Genomic DNA, 25,712 nt, shown 5'->3' on the forward strand with positions numbered 1-25,712 from the left:
AATATCCCAAAAGGAAGAAAATCACCCGCCCGCAGAAAAAGCCGAAACAGAAGTGGAGAAAGAAGAAGCCACCACCAGCTAAAAGAAGAAGTGGCAGAAGAAGTGACTTACACTGGTAAAAAAAAAGCAAATGCTTAAACTGAAGATGTAACCAGCATCCAGCAGAATGGACTAAAAGTGGCCAAAATGTATAACTAAAACGGAAACAGAATACAATAGCCAATAGAGAGAGGTTCAGGTTCGATGCCCTCCGCTGACCAATAAATTTTTATATAAATATCATTCAAAAATCAAATTAAAACGTTTAAAAATCTGCTTCTAATATCTTTTGGCATCATGAAAAGTAACATATTTGTTACATAAGCTTTTCTTTCTGTGTTTGGGCAGCGAAAAGGCAAAAATGTTGCACACATCAGTGAATGAGAATGAGTACTTCGTGCTGCATGCAAAGTCACCACCATCCTCCTCTTTGTTAAATGAATGACGAGAGGCGTCCAGACACCACCAAACGTGAATCTCCAGGTCACCATATTCATATCACTGGCGTGGAAAAAAGGTGGTCGACCACAAGGAAACTGGCCAAATGGAAAATATGGTGGAAAACCGGGAGAGTATATCTATCTATCTGTCCAACCCTTTAAAACCACGTGGTTGCCATGATGATGCTTAGGCTATGGACTCTATTCAAAGACTTTTATAGCAGATATAAGAAAAAAAACATTTCAAAGAAAGTATCGCATTTCAAGCTGTTAACGTTAACAATTAAAAAATCGTTTATTTTTAATTAAAAGTCTCGTATGCGATACTATTTTTTTTTTGGGGGAATTTTAAAGAGCTGGTTCTAATAACGTTTTAAATATATATAAACCAGATAAAGCCGTAGCTAAAGCCCATTAAAAATTTACGTTCCTTTGTCTTTTGCAACATCAACCCTTTTTGAACACGTGGTGGTGGTGAAAGAAACCTGAACTGGACTGTTTCCATATAAACAAGAAACCGGATTTCGAGTCAAACCTATACAAATGTAACATAATATTGAAGTACTCTTATAGTGGGAAACCCGAAAAGCTAATTATATAGATGCGCTGTGCTCGCAGATTGAATAAAACGGATTAAATTGCGTAAATCAGATATAGCACTCTAGAGTTTAACTTAATTAGTTATATTAGTATAGCTCTATGTATTATGTGAACAAATCATAGAGAGAAGAGGGAGAGAAATCATTTCGTATCAGAATAATGCAAACAGATTAGATCTCCCCGTTCCTATCAGACTAGCCCTAGCCCCTGCCGCCGGTGTTTCATTCCCCCGATTAGTAGTGGCGCACTTCCAAGGTGTGTGCTATATGGGTATGACATAAGCCCAAACCCGCCCCATACATACATATATATATATATAAATGTCACCTTAGGGTTCTTCAGATAGAGCTACGTAATTGTATGAAACGCAAAGCACACGCAAAAACAAAAAACCTCCCACCTCCCATGATTTCGCTTGGCCCTGGGGCCTGTATTATCAACAGTTTTAATTTTAGTATGCGCTTTTTCTTCGTCTCTCTCTCTCTTTCTCTGTTCATAATTTTAATTTTAAGGCAAGAGGAAATAGGTAATAGGTGGGGGCATCGGAAACGGTGATGTTTTCGGTGCCTCATTGCCCATATAGACGTCATCAGCCAGCGAACTAGCGGCGCGTGTGCTTTTACCTTCTGCTAACAGTCTAGCCTGTCTAACTTGAACTATAAGTTATAAACTAGAAAGATAGATGAAATATCATAGCCATTTAATAGGTTTTTTATTTAAAATATATCTTTGGATAAGTTAAATCTATTTTATTTGAATTTCTTATAGATGAGATGGCCAATTATCATCGTAAATGGTGACTTATAATATTTAAAATGAAAAATATTAAAAAATCATTCCATTTTCAATAGAATTTTTATATTTGAAGAGCATTTTAGATCATTATTTAATCTTGGTTATTGATCATAAATTAGCTTTATGCTTATAATTTAGATTTTAGTGTGGCCTTGCGCGCTCGCACATGTTGAGTTTTGGCTTTCTACGCGTGTTGAGTTGAGATGCCTACTGAGTTGAGTTTCTTGGGCCAAATGGTGGATTTTGACCGCGTTTTTATTTTTTTGGGGCTTGACTTTAGTGGCTCTCTCTCTGTGGCCGTCCCCCTTGCACCGCATGTACCCATCTCACTCAGGTTGTACTGCTTTTATGGTTTCAGTTACGAAAGGTTCTTAAATTCACGGCAAGCCGAAATGATCTTTGTTATCTGACATGTTTGATCAAACTTCATTGGATTGGCTTGGGTTGGGTTTTAGTTGTGTGCTGTGTTGCTTTTGCTCTTGCTGTTGCTGTTGTCATGGGTTAAGGGTGAAAACGAGGCACTTTTCTTTGTTGCCTTTGCTGCGCAGTTCTTGGCTGCTTGTTTTGTATTTATTTATTTTTTACGTCGTTGATTAGGCGGCGAGAAGAGATCTTGTTTGGAATATAGACAAGCGTGCTTTGTTCGTTCTGCTGCGCTGCTGCTGCTTTGCTGCTGCTGCTTTGCTTTCCTCATTGTTTGCCTCTCGTCGTCTCTGTCTGTCTGTTTGTCTGTTTGTCTGCTTGTCTGCTCTCAGCGGTCGACTGTTTGCCTGTGTTTGTTTGCCGCTCGCGCTCTCAGCTCGCTGCTGGGCTCTCTCCACGTTCCCGCAGATTGGGTTACACAAGATTTGCTTTGCTCCTCCACGCTCTGCCTCTTTGCCCATTTTAAGTCTTCCCCACTTTTAAGGCATTTTCCAAAGCAAACTTATCCAAATTGATCAGTAGTTGTCGGATTTACCAATTTTAGAACCTTAAGTGGTTAAAAAACTAGTTCAATTTGTCACTATTTACATTTTCATGGCAATACTAGTTTTCAGGTCTAACAACTTTGGGAACTTGAAAAGTTTTTCAGAACTTTCAATTTTTGTTTATATTTCTTCCTGCAGTGCTGACTTTTGCCTTTAATATTTGGCAAAAAAAAAACTAATATTTGGTATATTCCCTCGTTATCTCCACGAATGTTGGCACTACAAACTTGATAAGGAAAGCCATAAAAACGCAAATTTTACCTTGAAAAAAGAATTTGAAAAATCTTAGGCGTTGCTGGTTCTTGAAATTAAAAAGATTTTTATGATTTCTTGTTTTGTATGTTAAAATCATGCTGGGCCGTGTCTTTTGGGCAACGCTTTTTGGGCCTGGCCCAAACGTTACATCCTTCTTTTCGAGCTGTCTGCGTGTGAAAACTCGTTTTGTTACTGGGAAAGTAACAGGGTACACAGATACAGAGAGTTCAGTCCACCACCACCACCAGCTCACATCACCTGCCTTCGCATTTCCTCTTGCTTCATCTTGCTCTGCTCCACCCCACCCCACCCCTTCCTTTCTCTATCTCTGGCCCGGTCTCGTTGCCTTTCCCTTTCCCTTGCCTCATGACCAGCACCTCTTCACCCTTGGCCAATTTCCAAGCCCCACAAGTGCCGCCCCCTTTTTCCAAATGGCCCTTGGCTGCCATTTTGTACCCTTCGTTATTTGCTCGAAACCCCCTCCTCGCTTTTTCTTCTTCACCTCCCCCCTGCTCCTTCTCCCAACACTTGTTTATGGCCTCAGGCCTTAGCCTTGGCTTTGTTCGGCGCTAGATGGCGCCACGCCTCAATGCTTCTTCTTCTCTGCCGCTGTCACTGCCTCTCCCCCTTCATCTTCATCGTCTTCGCCTGCCTTTTCTTCTTCTTCTCCATCAGCGTTTTCCACTGCTGCTGGCGCATTCAATAAATTTTCCCATCACTATTGCTGCAGCTTGACGTTGGCATCGTCGTTTTTGTTGTTTTTGTTTTTTTTTTCTTTCCACCCACTGAATTATTAGAATAAACTGAAAAGTCTTGGTGCAACAAAGTTGCCAGGCATTAAAAATAGAAAGCATCGCAGAATCGGGAGGATGTGTGCGCCCGCCCGCCCGTTCGTTCGCTTTTTGCTCTGCTTCGCTTCGGTTTAAATGGTGAATGAATGGGATGGTCTGGTCTATGATACACTGCAAGAAAAAGGCATCTCTTTGTCGTAAAGGTATGTTATGGTAAAAGTAAAGGATGAACTTCAAAAGTTCAAAAAGGAAAGACTAAAAGGGACTAAAGGGCTTAAGAACGGAAACTACAAGATACTTCAGCATTAAAGCTAAAATATATTTAACTTGGGGGGATAGTTTTTTCTTTCAGTGCATTTGATGGGTTGGTCTGGGTTTTAGTGGGTGGGTGGTTGGCTTTGCGCTCTGCTGTTTTGGGTGGTTGGTCGCCTTCTTTTAAGTTTATTTAAGGTGCTGCGGTTGTGTGTATCTAATGCCTATGCCTATGTTGAGTGCGTGTTGGTGTGTGTGTGTGTGTGAGTGTATCTGCAAGATACAAAATTAAATAGTGGCCAAATCTGAGCTAACGGCACGTTTGCATGTTTGCCCGTCTGTACCGGGGACCGGGTGTGTTTGCATTTTGTATCTTGTACGAACGAGTATCTTGTATCTGGCAGATACTCGCCTTAATTGTGCCAAATTGCATGCAAGAGAGAAGAAGACGATCCACGAAATACCCAAATACCCGAAACATATTCGCCGTCTATTTATGGCCCAGACCAATGACTCTTTCTTCCTGCTGTTTTCTTCGGTGGTTCAGTGGTTGGCCTGATGTGTCAATGCACCACCATAAAGCCACAAAAAAGGAAAATAAGAAGAGAAGAAGAAAACCACCAACCACCAAAGTGTCGAGGAGAAAGAAGAAACCGATGAACGCATAAAAAAAAAAAACATCTTTGTTTATCCTCATAAAAAATGCAAAATCGAAATTGCTGGTGATTAAGCGGAAAGGCTTTAACCTATTCCCTGCTTCGATTCTTCACTCTTTCGGCGCGAAATCACCTTCTGATGCAGTTTCAGCGAAATTTTCAGCCATTAAAAGAGTTTGCCAAGTGAAAATAGACAAAGGAAAATGCAAACAACAAAGCAAATACAGACGAATATTTCAAAATCATAAAAATGTTGCAAAAACGGGAAGGAAATCTGGCAATATATATAGTGCTGGGAAAATTGAATGGGATTGGTGTATTAAGAGTGATATTCAAGGGCAGTCCTGATTTTTCTCTATCAAAAAGTTTGTAAGAACTTTCTAATTTCTGTTTTATGACGTTAATACTTAACTACTAACCAGCTGTATTACTTGTACTAAAAGAAGTTAGTCACAATCTAATGAATTTGGAAATGTGTGACAGGAAAAAAGAGGAAAAACTTTCTAGATTGCTAAAAACCCAAATAATAATGGGTAAAACATAGAAAATGCTAGATAACTTCCTCATTTATTTTACTGATTGATATTTTTTTGCCCACTTCCTCTGGTGGCTTTAATCCCCCTTTATAACGATTTCATTCAGCAGTCGCTTGCTCGTTTCTTTGATTCTGGTTTTCATTCACATGCATTTGCTGTCAAATTGAGGGGAATCTAAATAACATCATCAGCATCAGCATCAGCAGCAACCTACACACACCGCAAAACACATTCATTCTAATTTTCAATTACTCACAGACTTGTTTAAGCTGTGAATTGGATGCACTGTAAACAAATGGAGGTTCTAATGCCATAAAATTTATTCGATTTTTGTGAAATTTGGTATGTGAATGGTTTCGAATGAAAATATGGTAAACTCTCTAGTAATTTTCCATAAATAGTTTACCCCTTCGATCTGAAAGAGGAGATCTAACTATGGCTTAAAGTGCTCTATTTTCATTAAGAAAAGAGGAGGAAAGAGAGGAGAAAGAGGGGGCTTGGAAAAGGCCATCAGAAGCTGGCGTCGCAGTCGGCGTCATCCAATTGCATTTACTTTCAATGCAAAACAAGTGAAAAAACAACAACTTACGGCATCAATAACGTCATCGGAGAGAAGTGTTCCCCTCTCGCATGACCGCCCATTACCACCCGCGCACCGCCACCGCCCCCACCCTATACAGTTTGTTGTTTTTTTTTTTTTTTCTTTTCCCCATCAACAGTTTTGCTCGGCCGGCCGGCAATTGTTCTCTTTGCTCTTTGTTGCTAAGCTTGTGTGTGGGTTTTGTTTGCTTGTATGCGCGCGCAGCCCCACACACACACAAACACACACACACACAGGCATAGGCGTAAAAAAGCTGTTTTCGTTGCTGTTCTGTTATTGCAGTTGCTGCTATCGTTATTGTTGTTGTTGTTGTTGCTGCTGCTGGCTTTAGCTAGAGATCCGCTGAGTGGCGTCTCCCCTTTCAAATCAATCCATGCATTATGCAGCCAGCCACAGTGATCTCTAGATATCATGTTCTATAATAAATATGATTCATGTAGAAATATTAGAAATTAGAAATAGATATTACTTAATGATTTGTGTCGTCTCTGTTTAGATATGATTCATCTAGCTATCCCTTTAAGTTTTGCTTTTTGATTCTTAAAATTTTAGATTTTAGCTAATGATTAATGTCTTTTCGTTGTGATTAATCTATAAATATAAAATTCTTTTTACATTTTGGTATTTTATATATTATTTATTATTACTCATCTTTGTTGATTATTCGAAAGTTTTTTTTGGTAATATCTTATGATTAATTTCCTTTCAATGGTTTATGATTCATCTTTGAATATTATCTATAAATTTTATATTTTTAGCCATATTTTTAAAATCAAATCATCTATGAAGCTACAGTGGAATCATGTGGCTAAAAGACGGTGAAGAATTTCATTCTCATTATTATTTAAAGAAGATAACGTAACTTTTATCACAAGTTTTGTAAATAAGAAAACGAAATTCAAAACTGCTTTTTAACGAAAAACGTCTCCGAAATTAAGCTTTTCTTTTTTCCTTAAAGAAAGCTCAACTTTTAGCACTCTAAAACTGAATCCCAAGGGTTCTTGTATGATATTTCATTATTTATTTATGATATTCCATCTCTATCCATGCACATCTATCACCTGTCTAAGTTCCCATTACGCTGTCATCACTGTGTGACTTTAGCATTTCCAATGTTTGCCCTTTGGAAAATGTCTTCCGGTGGCTGCTGCGTTTAGTATAGTTAGTGTATAGCTGAAAACTTCTGAATCAATAGTTCGAAATTAGAAGCATTTGCTGATTCCTGGTCTGTGGGCTGTCTGTGAGAGAGAGAGGGTGTGGGAAGAGGCAGGAGGGAGGTGGTCGTTAAATAAGGGGGCGCGTTTGCTTTTAATGTGCGGGGGCGTGATGTTATTTTTGCTTTTGCCTTTGCTGCTTTTTTCCTATTTTTAGTCGCTTGCTGTGATTTCTCATTGTTGTTTGTTGGTGCCTCCGCATTTTCTACCCCCGCTCCCCCTTTCTCGCTGATTCCTTTGTTTAATTTGTCTTTGTTGTGGATGCTGCCTGTAAAACTCAACCTCTCCCCCCCTCCCCTTCCCCACTGACACCCCTCCTGGCGCATGCAAATGGGATGTGTTGTTGTGACTCTACAAAGCTGCGTTTCAGCTGTTGCCATCGATTTTTCAGGCCTCTCTACTCCTACTGCCCGCCCTCTTGGTTTTTCCCTTGGATGGCTCAACCCTTTCCGATGGATTTTCCCTTGGTAGTCTTTGCTCCATAACCAAATCGCTAAAAGGGGCGTTTTGGGGGAGGAGCGAGCTGTAGCTGAAGCTGGAGTTGGAGGGTGGCTTTTGGCTGGTGAAACTGCAGCTGACAGCCTTGATGATGTTGCTTACCTCCCATGGCGGGTGGATCACAAATAGATACTGGACTAAGACCCGCATTAAAAGTATCAAGTATTTTCTACTAACGATAGAGATATTACTGATTAGTAGTAGATCTTTTTACTATCAGTTTTCTTAAAAAAAGAGCGTTACCATCCTCTAAAGGAAGCACAATAATAACATAATCAATTCCAATAATAAAATAATACCTAATATATCCGATAACCAAAGAGTAGTAAGCCAAGGCAAGGGTCTTTCGCTTTCGGGTCTAGACCACATGGTCAGCACCAGGCAGCAGCTTCGGTCAAAAAGGGGCGGCCTTCTAATCCCACATCCTGGGCGTCCTTCCATCGTTTCCGTTGTGGTGGTGCAGCTTTTCGTCCGGAAATTAATGAAACTCATCAGCAACAGCGGCGGCGGCGGCGGCGGTGGCGATGGTCGATGGTCGGTGGTTGCAACCCCAAGTTGCTACGTGTGGGTGGTTCTCGGTTGAGTAGGAGGAAAAGCTTCTCTCAAGTGAAAGCTGGGCTGGAAATTTCTGTGTGTGTATTTTTTTTTTGTTTCTGCTTTCCGTTTTAGCCCCATCTCAACCGCCCTTATCGTCTTGCCTCTTTTTTTTGCCAAAGTGGTGGCTGCTGTGGTTGCTGGTGTTGATGATGGTGCACCAGGCTGTGGCGGCCGCCTTTTTTTTTTATGGCTCTGTGGGTGTTCTCAATTTTTGCCTACTATATAGATGGGTGTGTGTGCCGAACGAAACGAACGAACGGTAATCAAAGTTAGGATTAGTTGACTTTAAAGTAGCCTTAGGGGTAGCAAGCCAAGCTAGCTGCATGCAACCCCACAAAAAGAGCTCCAGTCCGTCAATGGGTGGTGCAGGCCGAAAACAGGGATAGGTATCTAAATTTGTTAGTATCTCTAAAGGTATCTATACCAAAAAGTAGAAGCACCAGCAAAGGCGAGGTTAGGGACGTTAGTTAGTTAAGGGTCAGGGGGTTAAAAGCTGTAAAAGATAGTAATTTTTTTAGGAATTTAAAGTCAAATAGGACAGAAAAGTATGAAAAGTTCTTAAAGAAATTGTTTTTAACCTCTCTGATAGAGACTTAGAAGGAAAGAAATGTATCTACCTTGGCACTGTTTGCCCAACACCCTTGTAACTATTGCTTATTTTCCAACGTGTCACTTGCACTGTTAGCTGTTATGTATCTTCATCCCTCGGAATCCACATGATGTATCTATGGGAATAGTTGACAACGAGCCCACACTCTCTCTCTTCTCAATCACATGTAGTTGCCAAGATGGCAATTTGGCAAAGTTGAAAAGAAAACCAGCCGAACGAGAAAAGTGTATCTACAGCAGCAGGCAGAGCTGTGGCTGGAAAGAAGCCTCTAAAATTCTATTAATTAACACGTTTCCATCTGCAGCTGTGCGCGGGGTCTGCGTTGTATCTGTATCTGTAGTCACAACAACTAGACTAGCAAATATGAGAAATACTTCCTCATATCTCTTTGGCAAATAATTCGTCAGCGTCGACGAAAATTATTCGGGCTGAGATTCCGTTGCCGTTCTCGTTCTTGTTTAACGCGTTTCTTATTTTCCCGATAGCAATGAAAACAAAGCAGCCAAATGAAGTTCAATAAAAAAACATAAAAAATGAGTATCAGAAATACTATATATATATATATATAGTATGACATTTCGGTGCCTTTGTCTATGGTGTGTAGGGTACACGCATACATATGTATGTACTCCGCTCGCATGTGAAACTAGATTAGAGAACGAATCAAATTTATATCTATTGAACCTGCTCTGACATTTCCGTGTGATAGAGGGAGGTGGTTGATAGTATAGTATTGAAAACGAAATTGAAATTGAAATTGAAAATGAACTTGAAATGAAGAATGAATGGAAGAAAAGGTTATGCAATCGCTTAACGGTTGAGAGAGTTTCGGGTGTTCCGCTGGACTTCATCGAGTTAGGGTGGCTAAAAACTCGTATAATGATGGAATTTCGGGGGAGCGCCTTGATAGCAACCCTTGATATGGAAAATATGATATTATAGTAACTAATATCTATCTATAGTTCTTGGTTCTTCGAGTTCTTAAGAAGTTTCTTAAGCATTTTAGTGAATTTTCTATTATTTTGTATGAACTTTTTTTGGTTTTAATGATTAAGAAAGTTAGTTTATATAAACTTAAATAATAATCAGTGAATTTGATTGCCATTTTAATAATACAAAATAACTTTATTTAAGCAGTCGGTAATAAACATTTTCCCTTTTACTTCTATGAGTTTTCTTCTTGAATTTCTGTATTCCTTTAGCTTTTTGGTTAAAGCGTCGGTGGGTGGCTTTTGGGCGCGTGTACAGTTGCCCTTGACTCGACGAGGGAAGTCTGTCTGTCAGTCAGTCAACCCCCCTTTTAGCCTTCTCCCCATCCTTTGTTAGACCCCAAAACGAAAATGTTGACCAGACATTTAGGTGGTATTTTTTAGGATACACACCAAAAGCAGACTTTATTTTCTTTTTCCTCTTCTTTTTTTTTTTTTTGTTTTTTTGGGCACGCGTTTTTCCTTTTGGGTCATTTTCTCAGCTTAGCGGAAAATCTCATGCTCATTTTCAATTCTCAGTGCAGTTTTCTATGCGATGCTCTCTCTGGTTTTCTCTTTATGTCACTTTCCTCTTGCCTATGTGAGATTTTCATCTTGTTCCAGCACCCCCTCCACTTTGTATACCCTTGCTGAGTGTATTAGGCAAGTGTGTTGCGATTTCTGTGGAATAGTTTGGGATTATTTATTAGTTTAATGGTTAAAATATTTTAGGGTTAATCTATATATTTTATAAGGTTAAAGGTTTTTGATCACTAGCAGGGTATAGCAGCAAGAAGGCTTCCTTTCTGGTTTTCTTTTTTTTTTTTATTTCTTCTTTAGGCTTTTACCCTTGTGCACTGACTAGGCACAAGGAGCAAACGAGAAGGAGCTACAGAGTGCCAGAGAGAGATAGCCGCAGGGTCCTTGTGACGTCTATGTGTGTGTGAGTTGGTGATGCTCTCTTTCTCTCTATCTCTCTCTCTCTCTCTCTCTCTTCTCAATCCCTGAGCCTTCTTTTTTCTTCCTTTTCCCATCCGCTCCTTTGAAAGGCAGTAAACATGATAATTTACGCAGCATGCCCAATACACACACACCACTCCACACACACACACACACACACACATAGACAGCACTTGCAATATAGCAAGGTGGTGGAATTTTATGACAACAAAGGGCAATTCACTTGGTTCCCGGTTTGAAATTACATAGCTGGAAAATACCGAATACCGAATGCCGAATGCCCCCACCAAAACGGCGGCCTATTAAAGTATATATCCCTCCTATATATCCAAGGGATGGGGTCGGTTGGTCGGTCGGTATTTTATAGGGAAACAACCGAGGAAAGAGATCGTGTGAAGAGCGTGGAGGTAGCATACCATAGACCGGTACCATACCATAACCATTCCATGCCTTACCTTACACCACATAACCCCTGATCTCTGCGGGTGTCACGCTTCCACCTTCTTATCGGTTACGCTTCGGTTACAATAGGGGTATTTCAGGTTTTTTCAAAAGAAAGGAAGTTACAGCAGGGTTTGAATTTAAGGAAAATCATTCATTGGGTGTCTGAAGGGAGTTTTCTACTTTATAAATCTTGAAAACTATGGATGTAATAAGGGGGAAAACTATTTACTTCATATAGAAGATAACATGATAAATGGAGATATTAAGATTTTTTTATATATAAGAGTTTAAATACCTCTAAGACCCTTCCCAATCTGTTATTGCATTTTCCAAAAACTTAAATACATCTACAGTGAACCCTACTAATTGTAATTGCTTTACTGTATTGAGCCGTTTAGCTTTTAACACGGCTTGTACAGTTTGATGTCTGCATTTTCTATGCCTGAGTTTTCCAGTCTGTCTGTCTGGGTCAGACCTCACCGCCCTGAACCCACTCCCCGCTTAACCGGCCGCCCAACCACCCAACAACCGAGCCAACTCGTTTGGCCTTCGCTGTTGGCTGTCGTTGTTGTTGTTGTTGTTGCTTTTGCTGTTGGCCGTCGTCGCGTCATATTGCGTCGCTTTTGTCGTCGGCGTCATCTGCTGCCGTTGCTGCTGCCTATTGCGTAAAGGCGCAGACACACACACACATACACACACACAAGCAAATACAAAACAGAAACGCTGAAACACAGACACCCCCGCAGACAAAAAGCCTAAACAGCTACACACACTCTGCCAAACACAGCCACACCTCAACAAACACACAAATGCTAAAACAGAAGCACACACACCCCCTTTCCGGGGGGCTTTCATAAAAAAATATATGGAAAATTCAGTTTAGTTGGATTTTGAAAAACCGAAATCTATTCTCTGTATTATCAAAAATTCAATTAAATTCTGTTTAATTTTAATATATAAACAAGTTAAATCAAAATGAATAAACATTTGTTTACCTAATCCGAAATCTACTCCATAAACTCGATTGTATTTCAATGTGAATGAAAGCCATTTCGATTTCTTGGTAATAATAATGTTTACGTTGCTCGCGTATTGCGATTGATCGGATTTTGTTTGGATAGGAAAAACAATTTTTCACGTATCCCATTGATAATAACATTAATATAACTTTCAGCCTTTACTTTAAAAACTAACAAATCACAAATACATTTATGAATTTATATAAGAATTCTGATCATTAAAGTAGAATAATAAACATTATCCATATTATAGGGTATCAATTTAAAGCTATCAAAGATTTTTGAAACCGCTTTTAGGCCCAGCGATTATATTTGTGAAAACGCAGCGATGAAAATTTAACCAAAATTATGGCAGCATAGGAAATGAATAAAAAAGGTCTCTTTAATGGGCACTCTCTCTCTCTCTCTGATTTTCTCTCTGGCCTATGTCCGCTGCTCTCTTCTAACGTTACGTTACTCGACGCTGTGGTGAGTTCGCTTCGCTTTGGCACCTGCAGCAACTGCAACATGTTGCTGCTGCCCGAGGTGAAAAATCACAGACACGTTACGCTAAACGCCGCCTTACGTTACGTAATGCTGGGAAGTATGGTGGTTACAATTTTAGGATGCTTCCTTATTATGTATTAAAGAGATTCAGATTTAGTTTTTTGAATTAAGTTATTAAGTTAATTAACTTTATGTTCGATTATTAAATGAGTAAGAAATTTAATTTTGAGGTTTTAAGATATTTTGAGACATTTTATAACATAAAAACTACTTAACTTCACCTTTAATAAATTCCTAAAAATTTCTGGCAACTCCCGCCATCATCTTGCCTGAATTTTATATCCAAACTTGTCCAAAAAAGTGGAAATTGCAATAAATTTGACTAAAGTTGCAATAAATTCAAATTGTTTGGTTTCTAGGGGCTTTTGTTTTTTTCGGTTATGGTTGTTTTTCGGAGTTTTATTTTTATTTTTTTTTTTTGTTGGTTTTCCTTGTCGGTATCCATGATGCGAGCGTGTGCGTGAGTGTTGAAAGTTGAACGTTGCGTGCAACCGCAGCGATTGTTGTTGTTGTTTTTTGTACTGTTGCTGTTGCTGCCGCCATCGTGCCACGCCCCTTTCGCTGACCCAAATTCGGTTTTCGTGCCAGCCAACTAACCAAATCTTATCAATTCATCAATCATGCATGCAGTCATTAAACGCTCGCCTCGTTTAATGGCCATTGTTGTTGCTGTTGTTGTTGTTGTTGCCGCTGCCTTTCTTGTTGGCTGAATTCGTTTGCTCTTGTTACCATTGTTGTTGCTGGTGTTGCCGGGGTTACCGCATCGCCACTGAATTCGCCGCAACTCGCTCTCTCTCTCTCTCTGCCTGTCATTATCTCTGTTACACTCTCTTTCGTTCGCCGCAAAATGCAGTTGTGGTCAAAATAATAGAATAAAAATATGTAAACTTGTTTTTAAAATGTTGATTTTTGAGAATTTAATTCTTAAAATTTATAACTTCTTTATGGGAAGATAAATTACAACTTTAGTAAGAGAAAAATGTTGGCTTATGTTATGTTAGTAACTTTATTTTTTATTGAAATGTAAGCTTAAGTCCACTTGGGATAACAAGGCTTAAATACTATGTCAGCCATAAACTGTCTTTTCAATGCCTTGTCCTAGTGTGACCTTGCTTATGTCAAATTAGGCATTTCTTTTAATAAGTAAAGTCACACTGTTACTGGAAAATTTACTTCAATAAAACATTCTTAACGAAATTTTTGTTTTCATTTTAAAAGTTAGACCTTCTAGCATTCATGAAAACCATTCAAGAAACTTATATTTTGCTAGTTTAGTACCCTAACTCCTATTATTTTGCCTGCAACTGTAGTTCGGCAGTCATAAATGCAATAATCCAAGTGAAAATCTGGTAAACTTTTCTTACTGCTGGCTTTTTTCTTTTTTCTTTGTTTTAACCAATTTATCTTCTGATAAGATATGTAACGCTCTTTCTCTCTTCTGTGATAAAGCATAATTTTAAGTTTATTCTTCGCCCATCCCACCTGCCGACAAGGTATTTCCGCCGCCCTAAATGACTTTAAGCATATGTACATATTTACATACCTACCGCCTACCGCCCATCGCCCCAATCGCTTGAATTATGTTTCAGATCAGACAGAGTTTTATACGTTTCTGTTGTGGCTTTAATGCTCTGCGTTGCTAGCCAAAACAAATGCATCGCCCATCTATATATAGGCCCGACATTGATTATACCCAAATATGTACACACATACACATATACACATACATATATATGTAATTATATGACTGTGGCATGGTGTGTGGTACACTTGCCTCAGGGCCGACAAAAGCTGTTGTGGCAACTGTACTTTACGATGAAGTTAAGACCAAAAGCGAGTAGATATCAATGATAAAAAGAGAGAACTTTTAGTTAGTAGTAAAAGTTGTAATGGAAATAAAGGAAAATTAGGAGGGAAACCAAATCTTAAACATAAACTTTCCGATTCTGTTTCTAATTTTTCACCCCGTTTTGATTACAAAGCACAAATTTTTGGCTTTGTTTAAGACCGAAAGACGAAACTGTTTATTATCTGCAAGACCCTACGTGGTTGCCCTTTTGGAAATTCGTGCTTGTGTTGCACGTTCATTATATGAAGAAGGCAAATAATGGGATAAACAATTCTTGGGGCAGTTAATACTCGATTTCGGTCTCTCATATTTGCATTATTATACCAGTAAACCGAATTAAGCAAATAAGCGGCAGCTGTTTGTTTATTTGTCTGTCTGCTGGCGTTTTGTGGCGGCTTCAGTTGCTGCTATACTCTCTCCCCCCTTTCCTTTACCCTCTCTTAACTCTTAACACCTGCTAAATGCAATGGCCAAAAAAAAAAAAAAAAAAAGTTAAAAACAATGAAAATTCAGCCACTGAAAAGTGTCAACAGCGTTTAACTTTTGACTTTGTTTCACTTCAACAACCACAAAATAAAAATCAGCAATTACAGGCTAAAAAGTAAAGTAAAAAAAAAACAAAAATTAATTCAAATAATATAAAAAGCGAAACAGAAAAGAGAACAAAAAATGGAATTGAAAACAACTGGCCCCAAAAGCAGAGAAAATAAAGGCAAAACCTGTAAAGTGCTTGAACTTTTAATTTCTTACCTGAACGCCTTTTAATTCCCATTTAGCAAAAGGGTATGTTTTGTGGGAAAAAGAGGAGGGGAAATATTCTTATTTAAAGGTTGGATTACTCTACAAAAGGCCGACGAGTTCTTAGATATTAAGAAGATCTACAAATTTGAAAACTTAAAAGATGCTATTTAGTGAGTAAAGGCTAACTTTTATAACTAACTAACTTAGTTATTATAATAAAATATTACATACTCAAGCAGTTTTCCAAAATTAGTTATTAAAAAACTTGCAAATGTTCTTGAGAAGGTAAAGTTACCAACTATGGTAATATTTTAATATAAACCACCTCAGTTAGCCTTTAAAAAACAAATCTCAAATGTTTAAAATCAAATTCCTGTTGAACTGACCCCAACTCCTTATCCATTTGTTTATGTTTTTTTGATATTGTTTATCAAAATTGTGCTGATTCCTTGACAGATCGTAATTACGCATGCAAAGCTGCTGACAGCAGCAAATCAACGCTTAAAAAACAAAACCAAACCCCGTTTGTACTTATTTTTTATAAGCTTAAAAGGGTAAGAAGGAGAGAGCTTAAACAAAAAGCAAACCAAGCAAATGCCAAGTTAATTATATTAAACATTAAAATGCTGAAATTAAACCAATGGTGAATGTTTGTTAAGAGAGAAGTTCAAAAAACAAACCTAAAATCTATTTTTGTTAGTTAAAAATCAACTTCCAATATTTAAGATTAAAGTAGAAAATCCTTCTATCTGTTTTCTCTTAGACTTTCTTATTAGTTTAAGTTAACTTTTTATTTTGACTTCTTATATTATATTATTTATAGCCCTAATAACATTATTAATGTCACTCTTCTAACGGCCATGATTGTTGCTGTCTTTTTCTTCTTGCAGGGAACTTCAGGATGGAACGCTCAGAGATCACAACTTAATGGACGGGTCCAAGATCATTTTGATACCAAACGTGGAAACTGGTTTATTGGTAAGTCAAAAGCGGCCAATAAAGCGGGCAACTAAATAAGCCACTAACAAATAACGAGCCCCAATCGAAACTTATTTTTGTGATAGAGATGCAATTTTTGGTATTAAAGGGAAAGAAGGGGTATATGCAGTTTTTAAAACAAGATGTTGTTATGGTAAAATATCTTTAACATTTAAATCAAATATTTATTTATTTTTTTAAATATTCCTTAAAACCCTCTGAGTAATGGAGAGAGAAAGCAAAGCTTAAAAACGGATTCATAATTGACACATTTTTAAGAGTCAACCTGGCGTAACCCTGACCCTGTTTTAAGGCCTTGTTTAAAGTCGCTTTCCAATAAACTCTCTCTAAAAGATATAATTTCGTTGTGAATAATGAATATGAGAAGATTAGATATTATTTACCTTAAGGAATTTTAATCACTTCGCCTACAGCCAAGTGACTGTGACTAATTCGACTAATTCCGTCCGTTCGTTTCTTGATTATTGTTCAGCGCTTTTCTGGCTGGTCGTCATTTGTCGTTGCCAAAGCTGTTTGACATTAATGAATTTTAATTTATTTACATATTTATTTTATTACACACATTTTTTTTTTATTTTTTTTATTTCGGCTGCTTCGGTCTAACTGGTTTTTAGCCTACTTCGATTGGCTTTCACAGGGGGTGCTGCTTGGGGGGGTTCCTTTGGAGGCTTTGCTAACTTATAGTATTTCATGTTTTAAAGAGTATTTAAGGCAAGCAGCTTGACTGTATTTATAAACATTTTCTGCAGGACTTAACCCCCTTGAAATCTACAGTCAGCTGGCCATGTTTCCAGCTTGATTTTTACCTCATTTTTGCCTTCAATTTATGCCGCAGTATTTTTAACGAATACCAAAAACCTTTTTAGCCGAGTTTGGAGTTTTTTCCTTCTTTTTTTTTTTTTTTACGGAGTTTTTGAGTTTTGGAGTTGACGATCGCTTGACGATCTCGGCATGACAATCATTATGTTTCTTTCTCCAAATTTGCAGAGCTTTTTGGCTGGCTCTCTGCCCCTTTTTTTTTTTTTTTTTTTTTGGTCATTGTGTTCAAATTTCGAAGGTTTTTATTTTTTTTTTTTTTTTTTTTTTGGTATTCATTTTACATTTTCGGGCAATGTACAGAGGTGTGCGTGTTTTTATTGAGAAAGTTTTGGCCAATTTTAATTTAAGCCCCCCTCCGGCTCGAAATCTAAAGGTCAAGTTTGCATTTGTATGCGCAGCCGAGTCGGCGAGGTGGAAGCAACAAATTGGAAATTCGACGTGCAAGCCGCCGCTGCTTGCATTTAACAAAAGGGAATGGCCCTATGCGCGGGGTACAGTGCGGGGTAGATAAATAGTAACTGAATAAATATAATAAACATAATTATGTTATAAAGGCAGCTTGTTGTTATCTACCTTTAGAGAGTTCTATCTTTCAGTTTTGTGCTAAATTTTTGTTCTTCTATCGTCGCTCTCTCTCTTTCTCTTTCTGTCTGTCTCTTTCTCTACTTACTATTACTATTATTTATTATTTATGTCATGCTCTTTTTTTACGCTTTTCCGTTTGATTTAATGTTTACCGTTTGAGTTATGAGCCGGGTTTCTTTTTTTCTTTTCTTTTCTTTTTTTTTCTTACCTGTCTCAGGTAACTCCACTCTCAAGTTGGCTCTCAGTATTACCAATCTCTTTGTTTGCAAATACCGCGCGTGACACCGCCGTCGTGGACATTGCAACATGCTGTCGCAGCAACAAGTTGCTTTGCAACATTGTCAATACGCGATTTCAACAAAATACGAAGAAAAAACACAAATAAATTGAATGGCTTGGTTGGACATGAGATTAAGTTTTTGTTAGTAGATTAAATAATGTTTAAAAGCTTAATTTTTAGTTGATTTTTTGCATTTTTCATTAGGCAAATATTGTTTATTTTATAAATTATAAACAAATTAAGTTCGTTTTTATAAGAAAGTTTTTATATTTAATAGTCTGTCCTTGTCATCCCATGACTTTTTCTCGCTCAACAGCTACTTCAACTGTTTTCTATAATTTTTATTTGCTTTTCAGCTGTTTTAGCTAACGTTTTATTTGCTTTTCTCACTTTTCCCACTTTTCTAGTAACACCAATAGCGGGCTGTCCGATGAGGCAATCAGCCGACTCACCTGAATCTGGCAAACAGTGCCACATAACGTTTATCAATATTGCCACTGCTCTCTGCCGCCTCTCTTTCTGTTCATTTTTAATATTTTTTCTTATTTAATAACATTTGGCATAACATTATTGCTGTTTTTCAGCATCTTTTCCCCAATTGGTTTTCCCATGAAATTGTTTCAAGCTGAGCTAGTGAGTTGGTAACAAGCAAAGATGACAAAGAGAGAACTTGTTAACTTGCTTAAGTCTTGGCTTAAATTTTGTCACTTAAGTGCGAGAGAAAAGTAACAAAAAAAATACAAATTGAATTTGCAAGAGGTTGACATGGAAAGAGTGAGGAAAAGTAGGTGGGAAAAGGTTTTAGTTTTGAGCTAATTAAAAGAGGTTTTTAGAAGATATTTTACTAATATTTTACTAAATTAGAGAAAAAGGTTTTCTAAATCAAAAGTTTAATTTTAAGTTTAGCTTGTTTTGACTTCTTTTTCTACTTTTTTTTACTGCAACATTGCTTAGTTTTTTATCTCCACTCTGAGGCATTTTAAAATTCGGTTTTTTATGCGCTTGGCATGTTTGTGTCTGCTTCTCTTTTTTTTCTGTACGTAACTTTGTTACTTTGACGGACATTTGTTAGCCATATTTATTGCATTTCGTATTGCATTCAAAACACATACACACTATATATATATATATATATATGAATATATATAAAGTTCATGCAATTTTTTGTGATGTGAACAAAGAAATATTTTGGCGTGCTCGAGAAATCCATAAAAATTCCAAAAAGACGAGCACAAAACACAACGGCTAAATTTACATATATATATATTTGAACATTCGAATATTCGGCCATATATGCATTGTCTTTATAGTATATAATGCAGATATATATATAGATATATATCCATATCAATAGGTTTATAACTTTTATTATTACTAAGCTTGGTGTTAGAGGCTGGAAATTTGACTTTTATTTTGTTTGAATTTTTGATTTGTTTTCAAAGGGTTTTCTGTTTCTGTTAAAATCTTTAAAAATTTAGTTTTATTAAAATCTATAAACTAGAAAACATCAGAAATTTCCACTTTTTTGACTTTTCTTTGTCTCTCTTTAAAAACCACAAAAAAAAAAAAAAGTCAATAAGAAATGCTGATTAAAATTTATTTACAAAACGAAATGAAATTGCAATTTGCGAGTAAAAAAAAATTGTTTAAATAGCCAATTAACAATTTGCGTCTCTTTTGCATTTCAACTTTTTGTCTTGTTTTGTTAATTTTTTCTTCTTTTTTTTATTTTTAAATATTTTTTGTTTTTGTGTTGTTTTATTTTGGAAATTATGGCTATTGTTGTTTGTCGTGCAAATTTACGAAATAAATAACAGGGCGAAAAATGAAGAAAGGGTGGTTAGGGGGGGTTGGGCTGCTGAATTTTCAGAACTCCAGAAAGGTGTGAGGACTTGACACTGAGAGAAAAAAGGTGTAAGGCTAAGAAAAATTAAAAAAAAAATATTTAAAATTCTAAGAAAAGTTTCAAGTTTTTGGTAAATTTTATATCAACTTCTATGTTAGTTTTTATCTTAATATTTTTTTTTTTTTAAGTTTCTTCTTTTTGTTAACTATAATTCCCAAGTTCTTTTTTCTTGCTCTGCTAAAGAATTTTTGTGCTTTATTATGTGGAGTTGGCAGCCAAAAGGAGTGCCTGCCTGCCTGGAGCATTGTCCCCCCTGAGTCTATATCTCTTTTTGTTCTCTGAGTCACGATGCTTTAGTATTTTATATTGTATACTCTTTTTGTTGTTGTTATTGTTGTTGTTGTTTTTGTTAAGGTGGCACCTCATGCCATTGCCTCCTAATTAGCGACAACGAGTGACCGAAAGCCAAAGCAGGCAAAAGTAAAACCGAAACATTGCAATTCGGTGGCGATTGCCTGTCAACCTGGACAGGTGTTGTTGTTCTTGTTGTTGTTGCACCTTTCTGGCCCTCTCGGTTCGGTTTTAAATGTGTGTTAACAAGTGACAGGTTGATTTGATGGAGACATCTCGGGATTTATTGACACACTGCTGGGAATGGATGGGAATGGATGTCAAAGTGAGTAAGCAAGGCAAGGTGACCGATCTGGGATGATCTTTTGCAATCTTCTGTATGGTTCATCCCATCCATCTATCCCTTTTTTTATCATCAGCATTTTGTGTTAATTTTACTCTACCCTCTCTCTCCCTAAAACGAAATCTAAACAATGCTTATTATATAGATTTTTATCTTGGTCTTGATCCAACGGACGGAATAAACAGAAAATTTGTGTTTGCCGCTGCAAACACAGCCTAAATATACACTCATTTGTCTGTCTGCCGCGACATTTGCATATTGCTCCAATTTTATCTTGACACATTCCGATCCTCTTGCCCCCTGACTGCCCCCTCCTGACTGGCCCCCTTCTGGCTGCCCCCCTCCTGGCTGCCCCCTCCTGACTGCTCCCTCCTGACTGCCCCCTCCTGACTGCTCCCTCCTGGCTGCGTCCACATTTCATTTCGCAGACAGCCAAAAAAAAAGAGAGAATTATTTCAGCTGCTATTAGCAGTAATAATATTTTGTAAAGTTTATTATAGCAACGAAAGGAAAGAAAGGAATATATATATGGGGTATATATCTGGTATATAGTCATCGAATGAAGAGGAGATGAGTGGACCCGACGACACTTTCGATTTTCATAGTGGATCTTCTGATGGTTTTTCGAATGTTGTTTTGGCCATAAGAAAAGGCAAATAAATAAGGAAAATTATTGGAATTATTCCAAGAAGTAATAAGAAGGTGACTAAGGTTTAAGGTTTTAGGGTTCTACGATTGATTATGATTATTAGATGACTTCCTGGCACAAATATCTCCTTAACATTGCAGTTTAGTATCTATCTAACTTAAAGGTAAACCAGAGAAAGCACCTCTGCCATCTGTTTTTTCGACAGCTCAATCATAATCCCCCTGACTGGTGTCATTCCTTCTTTCATACTTCATATGCCTTCTGCCTCTGTGCCCCCCCTGGGGCAAGCTTTTGTGGTTTTTGTCATTATTTTCGATTTCGTTGCCAAAGAGACATCAACGGCAAGCACAACAGTCATCTGCAGAAAGTGCACTCAGAGAAAAAGGAAGTTCATTTAAGGAAATAACAAGCGAAAAAAGTACAAAAGTAAAAGCTTATTTAAAAGATTTTTAACTTTTATAAGAAGTAATAATTATTTTTGTTAATTAAACTTTAACTTTCTACATTATTTTGCTAGACTAGAAAGGAAATTTGATTCGGAAATCTTGCAAAAATTGATTTTAAATCTGACATTTTTGGTTCATTGTATAGAATGGCAGGCAGCCAGCAGCAGCAGCAGCAGCAGCATCAAGCGCATGGTACACCATGAGAAATCCGAGGGGATTCCTCCTTAAATACCACCCCCGCCCCGCTCCTCCTCCTGGGAAAAACCACCCACTGAAAGCAACTCATCTCGAGTGGTTTTTCGTTTCGATTCGTTTTATTATTTATGTCGCTTAAATGATGCGCTGGCGTTTTCCTGTCAAATTAATTGCTTTTGCTTTCGTTTTTCTTTCTTTTTTTCATTGCGAGACTTCTTTTTGGCAATCTTTCTGTTGGTCAGCTGCAGTGGATGGGTGGGTGTTGGTTGGTTGGTTGGTTGGTTGGTCAAGGGGGACGTGTAGTGAAGGCTGCTGCATAGATTTATGAAAATGATTTTAATTGCAAGTCGTCGTGGCATAACAACAAGAGGCAAGACAAAAGCAAAAGCGGCAAACAAAGGGCCAACGAATGATGATAACAGTGAGGGGGAATGAGGAGGTTGAAGGTGGGAGGTGGAAAGCTGGAGGATCGAGGATGGTGATGCTGATGCTGATGCTGATGCTGATGGTGATGTTGATGCTGACGATGATGCTGATGATGATGATGATGATGATGGGGGGACTAAGAGCTGAAGAAGCAAAGGCAGACAAAGCAACAAAGATGCAGGCTCATAAAAAGCCAAAAAACGATATGGTTATATATCAGATGAAGAAGAAGAAGAAGATGGAGATATAGCGCCCACCGCAGTCCAAAATGATGACAACAATATGAACTGGTTGGTTGGTTGGTTGGCCTGGCCTGGCCTGTATGGGTGTGACCAGTTGAATTTATGCGTCCTTTGTATGTTTGGCCAAAAAAAAGAAAAGCAAAGAAGAAAAAGGAAAAGAAAAAGAAAAAGGAAAAACAAACAAAAAGGCCAGAGAAAAATGGCAAAGGAAATGCTTAAGAATGAGCAACAGATGCCAAAGAAGCCATCGGGGACAGGTTATTAACCAGTTCTATTTGTCTTTGTCTGAGGAACTTCACCCAACGCCCAATGCCCAATGCCCAATGCCTCATTCTCTATCTGTTTTCCTTCAATGAATTCGGAGAACTTATCTCGAAACTCACTCACTTGACTATTGGAATGCACTGGGCTATCGGGGGAATGGGAATGTTGCCTGCTTGCTGCCCCATTGTCGAGATCTAGCAATTATCGGCGGCGTTTTCTTATAAAGATCTTCACTGAGAGTGGCTGGCGTCAGTGTGCCTCTTATTTTCTGCCATATCTCAATCTTCAAAGATCAGATTTGTGCGAAATACTTGGAATATCGTTATAAGTTAATCATCTTTTTGATTGGTTATGATCAGTAAGGTGGTCCCATCCATAACATGTCAAAGCTTCTCCATTAATAACCTTTGTCATCGTTTTGGACTTAACTTGTATACCCTTGAATATCAATATCGATACCAGCTTATCCAGCATCTTCATCCCAAAAAACATCATCAAACATCTCCAATCTCATCCATTAAGATTACTTTACCGTCTTTCGTCATCGCACAGTTATCTGCCACTTCAACATCGCGAAGTGTCAACAAGTGTGTGTTGGTTGCACATTCCTCTGTTCATAACTTAACGGACTGAACTGAACGGAAGTGCAAGAACTTGAAAGAGTTATAAGTCACTTAATTTCCGTAAATCCGGTTTATCTTTTCTCTGCGGATAACAGAGAGAGAGAGAGAGAGAGCGGTGCTAACAGCGCTGTTAACTAAGCCCAGAACGGAAGTGGCTGTTAACAGTACTCGTATCTTCGATACCATGACTGACTACGAAACGCAAATTCCGCGATCTCAAGTCGAAATTCCAAACGATAACACTCTGACTGTCTGAATGTGATTTACCTTTTTTTTTTTTTTTTTTTTTTTTTTACTCATTTTTATTTATTATTTCTATGAATCGTATTGGCAATTCCAAAGCCCCCGACGAGAGCTGCTTTTATATTTTTCATTTTTTTCAATTTTTCCATTTTTCCATTTACAAATTGCCATTATTAGTTTCGCTTTAATTGCCGCTGGGCATGAGTAATAATCTGGGTAGGAAATCACCTGCTTTGCTGATTTCTTTATTGCAATTTTTTTTTTTTTTTTTTTTTTTTTGCTCTAATCAAACGAATGAAATATTTACACTGGCGCCTGCCTGCAGTTGTGTTTACAGTAGAAGAAGAAGCAGTGATAACAATGATAGCAATGCAATTTTAGATTAAAAAACACTAATTTATAGAGGATTTAGCTAAGAGTAAAACTAAAACAAAGAGGAACTTATTTAAATATATTTCTTTTCTGTGACTAAACTATTTAGGAATGTAGAAAGTGATTCATGCTGCGAGAATTATTACAAAATTATTATTAAATATTATATTAAAAACAAAGATCTATTATCTTAAGTTAAGTTGCTTAAGCAGCAAGCAGCTGGAAGCTTTTCCAGGCCTACAATCATAAAACTTTCCCATCTTACCAGGAAAAGATAAGGGGAAGCCGCACCCGTCCTCAAGACAAAGGAAAACTATGCATAATTTTGAAAACTGTTTTTATGACAGAAACACTCCAGCAATTTGTTAACTAAAAACAAAGAAAGGCGTCAAAGTAGCTATTGTAGTTGCCTTTTCGATAGCTCAATTGGCAAGTCATAAAAACGGGTTACGTGGTCAAGTCCAGTGCTTGCCAAACTGTTGAGCACTCGCCTCGTCCAGATAATGGAGGCAAACAGGGCGTCATCGCTGGCGCCGGTCTTTGTCTTTGTCCCGCCTGCCTGCCACTATAAAAATAAAAAGTACCAACTAATATATATACACCTACAAGTGATGTGAGGGGGGGGTTTGAGGGTGAGTGGGTTTTCTGTTATCAAAAAACAAAAAGAGCCAACAGCGCCGCTACGTTTGGCCAATTTAATTTGTTACACATTGTCAAGTGTTTTCCCGGCAAAGGCAAAGGCAGCACAGCTGTCGTAGTGCAGGGGATAGGGGTAGGGTGGGGGGAGTGGCTGTGGGGAGCGGTCCACTCACATGCGAAACTTCCATTGAAAATGTTACGCAATAAAAATAATTTCATGGTCAGCAAACCAACACACACACACACACACACGCAGCAGGCACGCACACTCTGACAAAGATAGCCAGCTAAAAACTAACGCAAAAAATTGCTTTGTCCCCAAAAAATTGTTTTTTTTTTTCTTTGTACTTTAATTTTTTTTTCAAGTGCGCATTACTCCCGCCTGTGGAAAAAAGATGATAAATTTTAGGGTTTAGAAATTCTTTTTAAAGTTTTGGCAATTTTTTAGATTCTCAAAGAACTTTTTGGTTGATAAGAAAGAGAAATGTGTTAAAGTAGCTATGAGATGGAAAAGGAATGATTGTTTTTTAATATTAAGGACTTATTAAGAATTTGTAGCTTTTAAAAGGTTAAAATTAGTTGGAATTTTAGGCAGATTTTGTTTAGAAATAGTCAGAACTTGGCTTACTTTAAACTAAAAGCTGCTTAAGCTGTTTTATCTTATAATTTTCTTATGGGAAAAAATAAACTAAAAGCAGTTTAAGCTGTTTTGACTTATAATGTTCTTATGGGATAAAATACAGTTTTAATAGTTTTTAATAACCATTATTATTATCTTAAGCCTCCTTAAAAAGCCACAATATAGGACTTGTACTGCTTACAAAAAGTAAACTAAAACACTGAACAACAATATTGGTTTAATATTATAAAGATTTATGAAATAACCTAAAGATTCCTTGAAAAAACACAAACTTTCTTAGGAAAATCCCTTAAAAATTTAAAAGTTTAAAAGTTTTTACAGAAAGATCAATGAAAAGTCAATAAGCTGAATGAACTATCAAAAAGGAAACT

The 25,712-nt window shown here is 37.5% G+C and overlaps 1 protein-coding gene across 1 annotated transcript in view; it reads left to right on the plus strand.

Moving 5' to 3' along the window:
* Window positions 1–25,712, plus strand: part of LOC108110120 (midnolin homolog) — a 35,926-nt gene that overhangs the window by 4,015 nt on the left and 6,199 nt on the right. The window contains exon 2 of the mRNA XM_017219025.2: window positions 16,270–16,357. Coding sequence (XP_017074514.1) covers window positions 16,270–16,357 — 88 coding nt within the window. The remainder of the gene's footprint in view (window positions 1–16,269; window positions 16,358–25,712) is intronic.

This window comes from Drosophila eugracilis, unplaced genomic scaffold (assembly GCF_018153835.1).
Source record: "Drosophila eugracilis isolate 14026-0451.02 unplaced genomic scaffold, ASM1815383v1 contig_2155, whole genome shotgun sequence".
NCBI lineage: Eukaryota > Metazoa > Arthropoda > Insecta > Diptera > Drosophilidae > Drosophila > Drosophila eugracilis.